This window comes from Hemitrygon akajei, chromosome 3 (genome assembly GCF_048418815.1).
Source record: "Hemitrygon akajei chromosome 3, sHemAka1.3, whole genome shotgun sequence".
In the NCBI taxonomy this organism is placed as follows: Eukaryota; Metazoa; Chordata; class Chondrichthyes; order Myliobatiformes; family Dasyatidae; genus Hemitrygon; species Hemitrygon akajei.
This window is the reverse complement of record NC_133126.1, coordinates 131,653,823-131,671,275: the sequence shown is the minus strand read 5'-3', so window position 1 is coordinate 131,671,275 and position 17,453 is coordinate 131,653,823. Positions and strand designations below refer to the sequence as shown.

The 17,453-nt window shown below is 41.7% G+C and overlaps 2 protein-coding genes across 5 annotated transcripts in view; one reads left to right on the top strand and one right to left on the bottom strand.

Annotated features, from left to right (window-relative positions):
• Positions 1 to 17,453, bottom strand: part of ppp2r3a (protein phosphatase 2, regulatory subunit B'', alpha) — a 346,067-nt gene that overhangs the window by 187,461 nt on the left and 141,153 nt on the right. The gene's annotated exons all lie outside the window — the stretch shown is intronic.
• On the top strand, positions 2,510 to 7,804 carry LOC140725399 (partitioning defective 3 homolog B-like). Its single transcript, XM_073040820.1, has 2 exons — positions 2,510 to 3,827; positions 6,612 to 7,804. The coding sequence occupies exon 1, from the start codon at positions 2,584 to 2,586 to the stop codon at positions 3,619 to 3,621; it is 1,038 nt and encodes a 345-aa protein (XP_072896921.1). The 5' UTR covers positions 2,510 to 2,583; the 3' UTR covers positions 3,622 to 3,827; positions 6,612 to 7,804.

The window sequence follows — 17,453 nt, the reverse complement described above, 5'->3', positions numbered from 1 at the left end:
GCTGCAATGGATCCTGATATTTTTATAAATTGCTTAAATTTTAACTTGTGGTTAAAATTAGCCACAAGTTAAAGTAAGTAATCAAATAAATAGTCAAATTGGCACTGTCTTTTAAAAGTGGCTGCCTGCTTCCATTTAAAAAGAACCATCCCTCTACTTGCCATTATTGCAAAAGCTGGCAAAGGATGAAGGAGTGATTATTGATTGCTGTACATTTGAGTTGTACTTGGATCAGCATTGGTGGAAAGGAAAAAATACTTCAATATTTTAGACTTGTGACCTATCACCCAGGAGAACTGATTCTGAATCCAGCCCAAATAGTCACCACCAATAGTTTTAAATGCCAATATAACACAATTAAAGTTAGAATGTGAAGCTCAATAATTATATTTGTTTAGAGTTTAAGCAGGTTTGTTGAGAACATACATCCTGCAAATTACCATATGACATTAGATGTCATAACCTAGTCAAAGAACTTAGTTAAAGATGGAACACAGATATGAATAAAAAGAGGAAAGAAGATTGAAAGATCTGCTATTGGGGACAGGGCCAAGGATTTACATCCAACTGCCAAACTGCAAAGAAATTATCATCCTCTAATTGACCTTGAATCTCTATAGGCAGAATTCACCTCTTACTGACCTCAGGATTTATTTACAATAATTAATCTTGTGGCCTTAAGGGGCCAATTTTCCACTTAGTAGCAGAATGATACATTTTTTTTTACAAAAATAAACTGCTCATCCTCCTATTTTCCAAGAATTGTTCATTTTTATGTCGTTTCAAAATATTATGTAAGCCATTTGTTTTATTTTACAAATAAATTGTTGCAAAGTGTATGATTATGTGATACTATATAAAGAATGATTAAAAATTCAATTATTTGCGACACTGTAAGAGGCCACCACCATTCAGCCCATCCAGTCAATGCTGGCCACTAACAGCCATTCACTCACTACATTCTCCTTCCTTGTTTTCCTGGAGACCGATAACTGATTCTCTCTCACATACCCATCAACTCTCATTAGATTTTTTGTCATCTGTCTACATGAGGTGTTGTAATGTGAGTATTATTACAAGTAAGTTAATACTAATCGGGAAGCTGTTGATAACAAGAGGTGGGATCCGGGGTTGGCGGGTCTTTACTTCCGCTCTTTTTACTCCCAGTATGCATTGTATATAGTTCCTCCACCCAGGCCGCACGAGGTACCTGGAAGGCTCTGTATTGTAAATATCATTTGCTATCCCAGATAAAGATGCTCTTTTGACCATAAAATTGTCAAGTGGTCTTTTTGTAAAGTAGAAGTTACCACATGTTTTTGGCGACGAGGTAAACTGGTTTTGTGGATGGGTTGGCCTCGTTCCGAACAGGAGCTGTGAGTGGACGAGGAGCCTTGTGTTCGAATGGCTATGTTTGGAAACATCAGTGCGTTTGAGGAGCGGACTCAGGACTGGCTGGAGTATGAGGAAAGGTTGGGACACTTTTCTGTGCTAATGGAATTGCTGAGGAAGCTAAGAAGTGCTCTATTCTCCTGAATGTGTGTGGGGCAAAGACATACGAGTTGATAAGGAACTTAGTTACACCACGGAAACTGGGAGAAATTCTATACGACGAACTAGTCAAGCTCGTGGGGAACCACCACAATCTGAAGCCTTCGGTGATAGTCCAACGGTTCAAGTTTCACAGCCATGTCTGGAAGCCAGGTCAGTCTGTGGGTGATTTTGTGGCCGAGCTTCGGCAGCTGTCGGAGCATTGCGATTTCGGAGCCGTGTTGGATGACATGCTCCGTGACAGATTAATATGCGGCATTAATAATGACGACACACAATGCCGCTTGTTGGGGGAAACCCCACCGTTGACTTTCAAGACAGCCCTAGAGATCTCCCAAGACATGGAGTTGGCTGCTAATAATGCCAAGGATATCCAGAAAGGACATGGGGGGGGGGGGGGGGTTGCAGTCGACGGCAGTGCACCAAGTCAGGAGGGAGACTGGTAAACAAGCAAAGCGGGTGGAATGTTCTCGGTGTGGAGGAACGCACTATGCAAATGTTTGTAAATTCAAAGATACTGTCTGTCATGCTTGTAGCAAGAAGGGACATTTAGTTAAGAACTGCAGGAGCATAAAGGGTAAGGTTAAGCCTGGGCAGGGGAAAGCTCAACAGACTCAGGCAGCCACACACCACCTAGAAGAAGCAGACGGAGAGGCAGCGTGTGCCTACAACATGTTTGGGGTGGAAACAGATGAGAAACCACCTGAACCATATTATGCCACAGTCACTGTCAAGGGAAAGGACATTAAGTTCGAGATTGATTCAGGGGCTACAGCATCGGTCATTAGTGAAGAGACCTACAGGAGGACATGGGGATCCAACTTGCCTCCCATCAGACCGTCTAAGCTCAAACTCAGAACCTATACGGGGCAGCCCATACCTCATTTAGGGGTGTTACATGTGGATATTTCGGCCGGGGGCCAGAAGGCTGAAGCCAGGCTGGTGATAGCTAAGGGCAGTGGGCCCGGTCTTTTGGGCCGCGTTCGGCTTTGCAAAATCTGGCTCAACTGGCATGAATTTAAGTATGCACACATGACGGAAGAGCATGAGGTGCAGCGTGCAGATGAAGTCGCCGATGGCAATGTGAGTGACAGACATAGTCCGGACACATTTGAGTGTGAGCTCGCAGCGCAGTTTGCGGCTTTTCAGCCTATTACAGGAGAAATTGAAGTTATCCCCTCGGCACTGAAAGCCAGCATGCCACTTCTAGTACAGCGAAGCAGTGACCCAGCTCTTGAACCACCTGCCCAGTTACAGCAAGGTGCATCTCAGCCTGATGATCCCGCTAACAGGAACCTGCGTGTGAAGCCAATCGTAACAGTAGCAAACGGGGCACCCATGGACAATGTAAGAACAGAGCCTCTAGGACCACCAGACAAGCATTCAGAAAGCACTCTAAGTGATTTGACAAAAAAAGTAGAATTTTCAGGAGACGGCAGTCCCCTGGGAGTCCATGTGGTGCCCTTTAACTCTACGCTGAGTGGAAGATTCCTTGGCCTGAGTATTCGTGGTATTGAAGAGAAGAACCAATCAAGAAAAAAGAACCTGCTCCAGGAAAATGAATGTATCATCAAAATCAATGACGATGATTTAACAGACAAGACCTTTGTTCAAGCACAAGAGGTTTTCCAAAATGCTTTACAATTTCCTGCTGTTGAACTCCAGATAGTTCCAAGTTGTAACAAGGAACTCTATGAAAAATTTACAATTGGGTCTATTCTGAGCCATGGTCATGACGATGATTCAAAAACCAAAGTTCCTTCTTCAGTGCGTTCCAAACCGAGTGGCAAACCTGCAGATGCCGTTTATCCCAGTAATGCTGAGAATAGCTTGCCACCGATTTCAAAGAAGCTCAGTAGTCCAAAACAGTTAAGGAGCAATGACCACTTAATGCATACCAGGAAAGCATGTCCACCAGTGACTTTGCTAGAGGAAGAGACACTGGCAGAGGGGGCAGAGTCCCCTGAAGAAGATGGACATTCTCACGTGGACACACAGACCCCTCTTGTGTCCCCAACACCAGATCCACCCAAAACATCCTCACCAGCGGTCACCGGGGTTAGTGTGTAGATCACAGCGCCCTCGCAAACCTCCTGACAGACTGAATCTTCGATTAGATAGTTTCTTTTGTTGTTAGATTGAATGTTGAATTTGCCACTTTTTTTTTTAGGTGTTTTTGTATTGGTAACCTGTTGCTAACGATACCACTGTTTTAATTTCCCAGTTCTTCTATATTTGGGGAATGTTGGCTTTTAAAGGGGGAGAAGTGTTGTAACGTGAGTATTATTAAAAGTAAGTTAATACTAATCGGGGAGCTGTTGGTAGCAAGAGGCGGGATCAAGGGTTGACGGGGTTTTTACTTCCGTTCTTTTTACTCCCAGTATGCATTGCATATAGTCCTCCACCCATGCCGCACGAGGTACCTGGAAGCCTCTGTATTGTAAATATCATTTGCCGTCCCAGATAAAGATGCTCTTTTGGCCATCAAGTTGTCGAGTGGTCTTTTTGTAAAGTAGAAGTTACCACAGGTGGGATATTTTACATAGTATCATAGAGTGGTACAGCGTAGATGCAGGCCTTTGGCCTACCACGTCGTTATCAACTATCATGCCTACCTGTACAAGTCCTATTTGCCCACATTAATTTTGCATCACTTATGCCTTCGAGTAATGGTCTAGATGCCTTTTAAATGTAATTACTGTTCCTGCCCCCACCCTGGGTACAGCAGGCAGTTCACTCAAGATAGCTACTAAGGTGCGTGTGAAAAAATCACCCTACAGATCCACTTTAAACTTCATTTCTCTCACCTCAAATGTATTCCCTCTAGCAGACATCCCACCCTGCAAAAACTCATTTCAGGGAGGTAGCACCACCATTTCAGGGAGATAGTACCCCCACCCCCCACAACCCCATATCCCACCCCCCCTCCCCCCCCCCCGGTCAACCTCCAAGGGTGTATGTAATACTTTGTTTAGTGATTTTGTCTAATCTGTAAACCAAGTTGGGTATATGCAGAAAATGTGACATTAAAATATGTGCTTATTATGTTATTATGTTATATCATGGAGTCGTTCTTTTATTCTATTACAACTTTAAGCAAGTCTACAGGGAGTTTGGCCTCATCACGTAGGACATCAATAGAGTAGCTCCTTAGCAGCTAGCCAGCTAGTTTAAATAACATTAGCTATGCTAATGGTCAAAATGACACCTGTTAAACTCACCTCAACATGTCTTTTACATTTTAACCCACCGTGGGCAATAGAAAAGTCACTGTTGCAAACAGTGCAGCGAGCAACACTGTCATTATTTTTGACCCCTATTAGGCAGGGGTACACTTTAGTGTAGTCTGGGGTGAAGTATGTTTGAAATTTTCTTTTTTTGGAACACTCTGCCATGATGCTGCAAGACACTAAACTGAACTGATGGACAATGAAAGAGAGAGAGAGAGAGAGGTCGATTGTAAAGCCCGCCCACAGAGAAAACTGATAGGTCTACTTAGCACGATGGGAGACCAATCAGGATGCTCCCTCTCGCTCTTACTCTTCCTCTCCCTCTCAAAAAAATCAATTTCCGGGACATTGTATATAATTTGTGGGCATCAGGGAGCCGCTATCAATATGCAGGAGACTCCCGGAACTTCCGGGAGAGGTGGGATGCCTGCTCTAGTTTTAGACACCTCATCTATGGGAAACATTCACTGGCTATCTATCCTATTTATGCCTATCATAATTTTATATGTCTCTTTCATGTCACCTCTCTTTTCAGCTTCCTTTGCTCTGGAGAAAACAGGTCCAACTTATTAGCAACGTACACAAAATGCCGCAGGAACTCAGAGCGTCAGGCAGTATTTTTGTAGATGAATGAACAGTCGAGATTTTAGACCGAGACCCTTCTTCAGGACCCAATCTATTAGTGTGTAAGTCCTCCAATCTAGACAACATCCCTGTGAATCCTTTTTTGCACATCCCCTCCTGCTTGGTCACATCTTTCCCGCAGTGTAGTGACCAACTTAATCAACTGGCTTGCAATAAACCATAAAATCCACAGGAGGAACATATATACTCTGCAGGGAGTGAAGTTAGTACTTCAATATCATTCTGCCCATCTTTTCATTCAAATTTTTACACTCTCATGTTTATTATTAGCAACAGTAAAATACAAAATTAAACAATTTTATTGAAATATTCGCATTTAAAAAGCAAACTCACCTAAAACACATTATGGAAAACAAACGCGAAAATCTGCAAAAGCTGGAAATCCTCCTCTTTCACTACCAATCAGGGCCCCAAATACTCCTTCCATGTGAGGTAACAAACCTGTGAGTCTGTTGGGATCATCTACTGTTTCTGGAGCTCCCAGTGTGGCCTCCTGTATATAGGTGAAACCCAACGCAGATTGGGAGACTGCTTCGCCAAGCACCTATGCTCCATACACCAGAAAAAGCAGGATATCCCAGTGGCCACTCATTTTAATTCCTCTTCCCATTCCCATTCCAACATGACAGTCCATGGCCTCCTCTACTGTCACAATGAGGCCACACTCAGGTTGGAGGAGCAACATCTTATATTCTGGCTGGGTAGCCTCCAATCTGATAGCATGAACATCAATTTCTCAAACTTAAGATAATGCCCCCCCTCCACTTCACTATTCCCCATTCCCTTGTCCCTCTCACTTTATCTCCTTACCTACCCATCTCCTCTCTCTGGTGCTCCGCCCCCTTTTCTTTCTTCCATGGCCTTCTGTCCTCTCCTATCAGATTCTCCCTTCTCCAGCCCTGTATCTCATTCACCATTCAACTTCCTAGCTCTTTACTTCTTCCCCCACCCCTCTCTGCTCCCGGTTTCACCTATAACCTGTGTTTTTTCTTCCCCTGCCCCACCTTCTAACACTGACTCCTTGTTTTTTTCCTGCTGAAGGGTCTCAGCCCGAAACGTCGACTGTACTCTTTTCCACAGATGCTGCCTGGCCTGCTGAGCTCCTCCAGCATTTTGTCAGTTGTTATGGAAAATAAAAATTGCTAGTAATTTCCTCATTTTTAATTTTTTCTCTTTTCTATCTAGAGATAAACGGACACAGATTCTGCAGTGGATCTGCTCAGTCTAAGTGCTGATTCCCCAGGTTAAATGCTGGAGGATTTAAGCTAACCTGTGTTCTGCCACTGGGATCCGTTAACAAAACATAGCGACAGATTAACAGTGCTTGTTCACCTGTGCCAAAGTCTCGAGCCTGACAGTATTTGAATATGTGAATGCCTGCATTTCACCACAGAGTCGTCAGCAAAGCCCAGCAGAATTCTGATCATTCTCCTTTCAGTATTTATTCATATGTTTATCTGTTATTTCCCCATTATTACAGACATTAATGTACAATTTGTTGTAACTGTTATTTGAAGTGTTTATTTGACCATGATGTTGCTGCAAGAAGAGAACTAGGCTTACTCTCCAAAGTTCTTCTGACAACTTGGGGCAGAATGTTTAGCCTAATGTTATTACAGTGGCAATGATCACCGACCGGGGTTTGATTCCTGCTGCTGACTGTAAGATGCTTGTACATACCCATCGTGACCGTGTGGGCTTCTTCCGGGTGCCCTGTATCCCTGCACATTCCAAAGACACACAGTATGGATTAGGGTTATTGAGTTGTGTTATTATGTTGACACGGGAAACCTGGCGACACTAGTGGCCTGCCCAGCACAATCATTGCTGATTTGATTTGATGCAAACAATGCATTTCATAGTATGGTTTACCACAAGATGACTATTACATTTAGCCATGGGCTATTTGTAGTAAAGTAGGACCATTGTGGGCGGTAAAATATGTTTATTGGGCTTATGGTACACATTGGTTCAATGCCTTACAAAGAGTAACACAAATAAATAGGCTGGTTTTCAAATTTTTTGATTAAAATAAAAATGAATGGTTTTTAGTACTCTCCTCTATAATTTACGCAACCACTACTCCCAATAACTAACTCCTCACTCTAACTAACCTTCTCCATCCTTCCTAGGAAAATTATTCCATTATTGCTAATTGGCCATTGTATCTTAAGAGAAAATAGGACTGTTATTTGTGAGGACATTTTGAATATTTCATACTAGCCTTTATATATCTTGGCAGTGTTTATCAGCACTATGAAGAATTTTGCAGTGGAACAGAGAAATGTGATTATAAGAAGATTATCTTGATTTACAAGGGTGCTGCATTTGTCAGTACTCATGGAGAAGGTAGGCTAAGTTTTGCTCTGTGAGGACAGCTGTATAATACTCTGTTATGCCCAATGCAGTTCTCTGCTGCCGAGGTGAAATTGTGTCCTTTCAAGGTACAGAAGTATAATAGGTGAGAGGGAACAAATTTTTAAGGTGTAATTCTGAGATCTGACATTAATTTTTAAGTGAATGTTGCCATGGTGATTGTGGCACTTGTGAAGAATTCATTTATTATTGGTTCTGCTTAAGACAGAGTTGGCTTCCTTTTTGCAGTTTAACTTCTCTTTGTCGAATAAAAGCCTCAAGTGCTTGTCAAATTTAGCTCCAACATGGAACTACCCATCATAAGATGGTATCTTCAGTATCTGGAGAGTAATATCTAGTACAAGCTGTAGAACTCATTAAAAGTATACTGTAGATATCCCTCGATAACACTTATAATGAAACAAGATCACAGGATATCACAGGGTATCAAACCACAAACTGAAAAGCATTTTGCTTCTGTTATAGCAGACTTCCCTTAAGAATCACAAGCTTTAACTACAGTAAAACAAGCTGAGGAATGACATACAGTACCGTAAGTAAATTGATTAAAAGACTGAAGCAATTGTGTCTCATTATCTGGTAATCTTGGAGAATCCTTATATTTTTATGCATATTTTTGATTCAGAAAAGTGCTCATTTTACAACCTTAATAAAAATAATTGCTACCTCCGTACGTGTCTCCACTTCCCGTAATTCCTTTAATGTTGCTCTCTCCCTTGCCATACCCATTCCCCTCTTTCACTTAGATTAGATTGTGAGGACACGCAGTCCTCGTTTATTGTCATTTAGTAATGCATGCATTAAGAAATGATACAATGTTCCTCCAGTATGATATCACAAAAACACAAGACAGACCAAGACTAACTTACAAAAACCACATAATTATAACATATAGTTACAACAGTGCAAAGCAATGCCGTAATTTGATAAGGGCAGACCATGGACACAGTAAAAGAAAGTCTTAAAGTCCCGACAGCCCATCATCTCACGTAGACGGTAAAAGGAAGAAAAACTCTTCCTGCCATGAACCTCCAGAGCCGCAAAGCTTCCCGATGCAGCCTCTGGAAGCATCCGACCACAGCCAACTCTGAGTCCGTCCGAAAAACTTCGAGCCTCCGACCAGCCCTCCGACATCGAGCACCATCTCTGCCGAGCGCTTCGACCCCGGCACTGGCCGCCAAGCAACAGGCAAAGCCGAGGATTCGGGGCCTTCCTCTCCGGAGATTTCTCCGATCGCACAGTAGCAGCGGCAGCGAAACAGGCATTTCAAAAGTTTCACCAGATGTTCCTCCATGCTTCACACGTCCGTCTCCATCAAATCAGGATTGTGCATGGCCCCTACTTACAGATAACTGATATTCATTCCTGGAGTGGCCACGCGTGCTATCTTTGTGCATTTTTTTAGAATTAAGTTAACCTGGTTGTTCTCTTTATTGGAAGCCAATATTTACAAGTAAACTTTTAACTACTTTCTTGTTGACCCCCATGACTTGGTGCATTATTTTGCTCTCATTTTCAGACTGCTGGGATGTTTTAAAGCCATCAAAAAAAAAGAGGCAGAGATTGTTTTTGGAACCATAGGCTACTGTTAGAGAACTGCTGGAGAGAGGAGTCTGAGAGAGACAAAAAGAAGAGAGTACAAAGAGAAAAGTGTTACAGGCTCCATTTATATCTGCACCATCTGTAGCAAGGATTCAGGAAATGAACTCCACATCCCATTTTAACTTTGCACTCTGGTGCTTACAGTTTCATCTTTCATTAAAAAAAAGCTGTTGTAGACATAAATCACTTTAATACTTAAATTAATTCATAGCACCTGAAGGCATTTTTATCAAAATTAATCTTTTCAAGTCTTTCAATAGTTAAAAAATGCACTGTTCTTAAAAGCCATTCATTGTCAGAATTGTTTCAAAGCAGCTCAAAGGAATTTGACAGCATCAATGCTATCTGGGGGTGGGGTCTCAAGATCCACTATCAGATGCTTTATGGTTGCTCACAGCTCTCTTTGCTTTGTCAATGGCTGCGTCAGTGAGACCTCAGGGGCGTCAGGACAAGTACAGCCATGGGAATAAAGTTTGGGCGAACAAGTTGAACTGTGGTCCATCTGAACAATAATCATTACAGTCACCCTTGGCACACACACAGTCTTTCAAATTGCAAGAAGCACAAGGTAGCTACATTGCCTCTAATGGGAATTAAGGGACTAGAAAATCTTTAGATGCTGAAAGTCCAAAGCAATGCACACAAAATGCTGGAGGAACTCAGCAGGTCAGGCAGCGTCTATGGAAAAGAGTATCAGTCGATGTTTAAGGCTGAGACCCTTCATCAGGACTGGAAAGGAAGGGGAGAAGTCAGAATGAGAAAGTGAGGGGAGGAGAGGAAGGAGCACAAGGTGGCAGGTGATAGGTGAAACTGGGAGAGTGATCTCTCAGTGGCCACCCATTTCAATTCTACTTCCCAATCCGATGTGTAAGATCCATGGCCTCCACTCCTGCTGCATGAGGCCACACTCAGGTTGGAGGAGCAACACCTTATATTCCAATCTGATGGTATGAATATCAATTTCCCAAACACCTTATGGTCTTATGGTCTTTCCAGTAATTGCCACCTCCCTTCATTCCCCATTCCTGTACCCCTCTCTCACTTTATCTTATTACCTGCCCTTCACCTCCCTCTGGTGCTCCTCCCCCTTCCTTTTCTTTCATGGTCTTCTATCTTCTTCTATCAGATTCCCCCATCTCCACCCCTTTATCTTTTTCACCAATCAACTTCCCAGTTCTGTACTTTACTCTTCCCTCCCTCTCCCAGTTCCGCCTATCATCTGCCGCCTTGTACTTATTCCTCCCCTCCCCCCACCTTCTCCCCTTCCTTTCTGTTCCTGATTAATGGTTTTGGCCAGAAATGCCAACTGTTAGTCTTTTTCGTAGGTGCTGCCAGGCCTGTTGAATTCCTCCAGTATTTTGTGTGTGCTTCACAGAATTAAGGTGCAGGATTAATCTACAGCTGTGATTTCCGCACCCAAATCCAATTTAGCACTCCTAAACATTTTAAAGTAGGGAAGAAGATAATTATTTTGATAACCTTTAAATCTTGCATACGCCATTTTTCTCTTTGAAAGATATCTGGTGGGGATGGGTCTAACTGTTTGTTTTGAACCATCTGCCTGTCTGTCTATGTGTATTTCCTAGTGCAATTCACAGTGCTCATTTACATAAGAACATAAGAAATAGGAGCAGGAGTAGGCCACCTGGCCCATCGAGCCTGCCCCGTCATTCAATAAGATCATGACTGATCTGGCCATGGACTCATCTCCACCTACCTGCCTGATGCACCATCAATAACTCACTCTGAGACGTAAGAAGCGAGATATCGGCTTTTATTGACTGGAAGAATGAACAACACTACATCCTGGAGAATGAGGCCGGGCTCAGGCCTCAATCGCCTTTATACAGGGGTCTGTGGGAGGAGCCACAGGAGCAGTCCAGACAGGTATATGTAGTTCACCACACTGACTTTTCCCCATAACCCTTAATTCCACTGTTATGCAAAAATCTATTCAACCTTGTCTTTACTGAGCATGAAAATGAGCATCTCTTTTTGTAGTCTGCTGCAAACTTCAGGATCCAGACATGGGAAACTGTATTTAAGAAGACTAGATGTAAATCATTTTACTCCAGGAGTACTGAAGTATACAGAAATCAACCCTCTTGGCAGTGGTATCTACGTGAATGTACCAACAAAGTTTATGACGTTGCCAACACAAAATATCCAGAGTCTTTCTTCCCAGAATCAACTGAATTACAGATAAATTGTACCACACACTGTGCATGAATGTAATGCAGATTTCTATTTATATTATTATAGAATGTTCAATCAAAAATCGGGTTTTGGCATAAAATACCAAGAAATGTTAATATTTAAATATCATTCAAATGCTAATGGCTGTAACATTTTCTTTGGACATGAAACAATGCAAATCGAACAATTCGTCACAGGCTTGTCTATTCAATATCGCTGCAGTTTTAAAATTTTCAATTCAAAGTGACTGCACAGCCACCAATTGATTTTCTTTTCAGCAATAATTTACTCTGTCCTCATTGCTTCCACAATAGGGAACAATTCAAATCTAACTTCTTACAACTTTACTTATCAGAAGCTCAAAGCTCTCCAGAAATAATTACCAGGAAGAGGGATACAGTTTAGATTTTAATCTCAGTATTAGCTCATTCCATATCGAGAGAAATAATTTGAAATGTTCTACAAAGCCTAACCCTAACAAGTTAGCCTTACAAACCAGCAATGTGTCTAACTTGTAAAAGTAATAAGATCATCAAACCTGGTAGATTCATAGGAGGAAGCTGAGATCAGAGTGAAGACCTTCTGGTTTTATAAAAGTTGATTATATAAGCCCATCAAAGAGGAGATAGATACGTTTCTAAGAGAGATCCAATGCCCTTCAGGACCTAATGACTTAGAAACATTGCACAGTTCATCCAGGAAACAGATGTATATAATCGTTCAGAGCTCCAGTGTCTCCTGGGCATCCAATTTTTGAACTCGATTTCTGCAGCTTCAGTCACTGACCCCCAAAGACAGAAATCCAAATTACATTCAGCTGCTTAATGACTGATTAGAGATTTATTTGCGACATAAGGAAAATTCCTTGAAAAGCTTAAACTTCACCTGCAATTTGAGTAAATTTCAGCAGAAGCATTTAAATGCCAGTTGGTTTGAAAATGTGACTCAAAGCATAATTGATTTATTTGCAAGAGTAAACTCTGAGTGCTTCTGCAGACCAACAAATATAAAAATGCAGCCAATGAGCGAAATGCTCGTTGCAGGGTTGGCAATACCCTGGGACAACTGGCACCAAAGGAGCTTATAAATAATTAATGCATGGAAACTCTTCCTTTGAAATAAGCAGTTTAATTTGTTTACAGTAACAATATTGATACCTCTGTTCCATACACAACTATTCACTGCTATCCTGATTAAGCATTTTATTCCCAAAGTGAAGTAAAAACTTGTTGGAGATTAATGAATGTGTTTGATCTACATGTATATGCACATGTACAGTGGTCGGAAACTTTCAAAGTAATTTAAAGTTCAACTTTTAGGCAAATCCAGAGCGAGATTTCAACAAATCTAGTTCAAGCAGCTGACAGACAATATTGCAGGAATCCTTTCTGTATAAGGCTTTGGGCAAAGTACTGAGCAGCATTTTGGGAACTTATTAAGATACCTAAAAACCTAGTGGATAGATTTACGCAGGGAAGTGACCTTCCATTGATTTAGTAGCAGATTGTGAAAAATCCCGGGTAAAGTTGTAACATTGTGCTATTTTTAAAGCAGTCAGAGTTACAATGAACTTGTAAGGAAATGCCTATTGAAAATTATATTCCTGCACCCTAAGAGTGATTTAAGAGGCAGATGAAATGGGGACTGTAGGACTGTTTCTTTTTGTGCAAGATGTTTGGATGGGCCAGCTGTCCTTTCTCATCCAGAGTTATAGCACACAGAGAAAAAAAAATCTTACATACAGTAAGCGCATTCATTATTTCTGGAAGAACAACCACTATAAATATGTTCTTCTCTAGTAACATAAACCACATATAATGGGTTGATCCATGGTGATTTGTCTCATTATCTTACTTTGGTTAACAAGCATATGAAAATACCAAGACATTTTTAATAAAGTGTATCCTTTATTAATTGAATGTGCTGAAAAAGGATCGTGAAAATAAATTGTTTAAAGTGGGGTTTCCCAATTATTCTTTAACAGTAAAGTTGTAATTTTCTTTTCCAATTTTTCCTCTTCACCTTAAGGTAAAATCTAAACATGTTATTTGATAATTGGACAATCACAGAGAACAAATTTTCCCTAAAATTAGAGTTCACCCACATGTGGTAAATGGACACCAGGTTTTAAGTTACTGTCCAAACTGGAGACCTACAAAAATAAAGAAATTGGGGGAAGCTCAGTAAACTAAATTAGTAACTTTTTTCACTCTGAATCCTTACCTACACGTTTCCTGATAGCAACTGCCAGCAGAGTTTGCATTTTTTTCCTATTTATTCACTGAATGTAGACACTACTGTCAATGTGAGCATTTATGGTTTTCTCTAATTGGCACTGTACTGAGGAGATATCAGCGGGCTTAGCAGAGTGATTGCTGCACCTTGTGCTGGGAAGGGAGTCAACCCTTAAAGAACATTCTCCATGACATTCATGGTATGCCAGCATAACAGGCTGTCATTAGTTGACAGAAAGAAATCTCCTGTGTAAATGACATCCGCAAGAAACGTTGTGATGCCATGCTCTCCATATAGCTTCATGCCATTGTGAGGTATTGACTAAAAGGGCCCGCAATCACAACAAATAGAGTGTTGCTGTTGCTGCAATCATTCTTGTAAACACACATGGGGCAGAGAAAAATGAGTCTGGCAGAAGGTGGGGGAAAACATTTAATTATAAGTTTAATTGCCATTCAAAGCCTAATATAACGATAAAGCTCTTTGTGAGTGTTTATGGTGAATAACACTTTGGTCTCTTCTTCCATCTCCATCTTTAGGTAGGCCTCAGCTAAGTCCACTTTGCTGAAGTATTTTCCTCCAGAAAGGTTTGGAAAGATATCCTCTATCCTTGGCAGAGGGCATTGATATACTTTTGATACTGGGTTGATGGTGATGTTAAAATCACCACAAATCCTGACAGACCCATTCTTTTTGGCTTCTGGGACCTCTGGTGTTGCCCATGGGCTCCATTCAACCTTGGAAAGAGTTCCTTCAGCCTCAATGCTATTAGCGATGGTCTAAGGAACCGGACATGTGGATGGACATGGAGATGTTGAAACAACACAATGATAATTATACAGAGGGCAACTGAGAACAATAATCATTATCTCACTTCACAGATTCTGAATAAGCACTGACGATATTGTTGGTGTCAGGGGGTTGGGGGTGGAAGGGTGTTGATGGTGAAGGCCTGTATATTGAACTGTTTTCTATCTATTTTTGAATGAGTAGTACACATTAACGATAGAAAATCAGTTTTCCTATCCAAAGCCAGTTTGGGGATTGATGAGAAAACAGGTTCAGCTTCTACGGGATTTGAGGAGGAATTGTAAATAGACTTGTTAGAAGGGAACACGAGGAAATCTGCAGATGCTGGAAATCCAAGCAACACCCACAAAATGCTGATGGAACACAGCAGGCTAGGCAGCATCTATAGGAAGAAGCACTGTCAACATTTTGGGCTGAGACCCTTCATCCTGTTGCTTGTTAGAAGGGAAGATGTGAGGAACTTCACTGAGGTAAAGAACTGAAATAAAACCAGAAAATGCTGAAAACAAGCAGTAAGTCAGGCAGTGTTGAGAGAGAGAGAAACAGGATTCCAATGAGAAGTCACTGAAACATTAATTCTATGTCTCTTTTCGCAGATCTTGCTTAACCTACTAAGTGTTCCAGCATTTCTGCTTCAATTTCAGATTTCTAATTATGCAGTTTTTTTTTGCTTTTTAGAAGATGTATGAAATGCAGGAAGATAGAAAACAATATCATACTTATGTCAAACAAGGTAACTAATGTGGAAAGAGGAACGATCTTCAATTTCATATCATTGCGGCAAAATGAAGCTTTTCTGATTGAATTGAGTGAGGCTGATTATTCCAGTTGTGCAGGATGCTCATCTGCCGTGGCATAAACTATCATGTACTACATTTCATTTCACATTAGGGTTGCTGAAATATTAGTGTGAAAGAGGCTGGTAAGCAGTCCGGGTCAACAGGTAGAAATATCGTTACCCTTTCTAGATAACATGGAGTTTAATTGCTTGTTTGTTTTTCTTTTGGGCTGCAGTTTTACTTCTGGTCAATATTTGGTTGAGTTTGTGATTGTATAACTAAATATTAACTGTTGATACAATTTTTAACACATCTACGAGTGTCATGGAAGGGCTGTGTTTGTACCTGGAGGACCTGGATTAGTACCAAGGGCAACAGGAGGATGCAGGAGAAGCTGGGAGAAAAGGGAGAAGAAGAGGCCGAATCTACAGCGAGTCTTTAGGGAGTAGTTCTTAGGTGGCTTTGTTTGATTGTGATGTCTGTTACCGAGGCAAGTCCCTGGCTTGAGTACTGAACTGGCACATTGATGGGACTTCCTGTGGATTTCAAGATGAAAGTGGGTCACTGAAGTATCTAACGTCAGGAGGAATAATATACCAGGAGCAACAAACAGTCTGCTAGAGGAACTCATCTGCAGGAGGAAAGAAATTGATACAGAGTTTCAACTTGAAACATCAACAATATATCTCCTCCCTATTCTGCCAAGATGGCATCCACTCTACTGGCAGCAAATCCTGTGCTAGTCCAATGTGTTGTCTTCATTCCAAACAAACTATCATGGTATAGGCTGACTGGTGGTCAATAAAGAATAGTGAAGGTCTAAACAGAATAGACCCATGTCTCCTGGCAGACTCATGGCAGTTTTCAGCAATTGAACTGCAGCCCAATCAGTAAACGGGTTTCATTAGCAAGGGCAAGTGGAGTGGCCATTGTGTGAATGGGCCAGTGATAGAGAGGGAGGCTTTGATTTTGGCTTTGGCTCATCAAGCTTAGGCCAGTTCAGGCTTGAATGAGGTAAATATCTGGTAAGCTTCTTCTTCTTCTTTATTCTTTATTCCTTGTCTGTTAGAACAGAGTTAGTGCAGTGAAAATGGCTCCAGGAGCTGTGTTATGTTTTTTTTTGTGTGAGATATGGGAATTCTGGGAGACCTTTAGCCTCCCAGACAACTACATCTGCACCAGGTGCACCTAGCTGCAGCTCCTCGGAGAATACATTAAGGAACTGGAGCTATAGCTCGATGACCTTCGACTCATACAGGTGACCAAGGAAGCTATAGATAGGAGCTACAGGGAAGTAGTCAACCCAAGATTGCAGGAGGCAGGTAACTAGGTGACTGCCAGGCGAAGAAATGGGCAGCCAGTGCAGACTACACCTGTGGCTATTCCCCTCAATAATAAGTACACTGTTTTGGATACCGTTGAAGGGGATGACCTACCTGGAGGAGCCGCAGTGCCTGGGCCTCTGGCACTGAGTATAACACTGTGGTTCAGAATAGAAGAGAAGTGAAGAAGAATGTAGTAGTAATAGGAGATTCCATAGTTAGAGGATTAGAGAAGAGATTCTGAGGATGTGATGGAGACACCTGGATGGTATGTTGCAACCCACGTGCCAGGGATGTTTCACATCAGGTCCATTGCATTCTAATGGGGAAGGATGAGCAGCCAGAAGTCTTGGTACATATTGACACCAATGACATGGAAAGGAAAGGTGAGGAATTCCTGAAGTGAGATTTTAGGGAGCTAGGTAGTAAGCTGAAAAGGAAGACAGCTAGAGTAGAAATCTCTGGACTTCTACCTGTCCCAAATGCCAGTAGGTAAGAATATGAGCATTTAGCAGATAAACGTGTGGCTGAGGAACTGGAGCAGGAGGCAGGGGTTCTGATTTCTGGATCATTGGGATCTCTCTGGAGAAGGTATGACCTGTACAAAAGGGTTGGGACTAGTATCCTTGTGAGCAAGTTTGCTAGAACTGCTCAGGAGAGTTTAAACTAATTTGGCTGGGGGATGGAAACCAGAGTGATAGGGCTGA

What these genes read in the sequence shown, in the direction of transcription:
- LOC140725399 (XM_073040820.1), top strand. Translation starts at nt 2,584, where the DNA reads ATGACGGAAGAGCATGAGGTGCAGCGTGCAGATGAAGTCGCCGATGGC.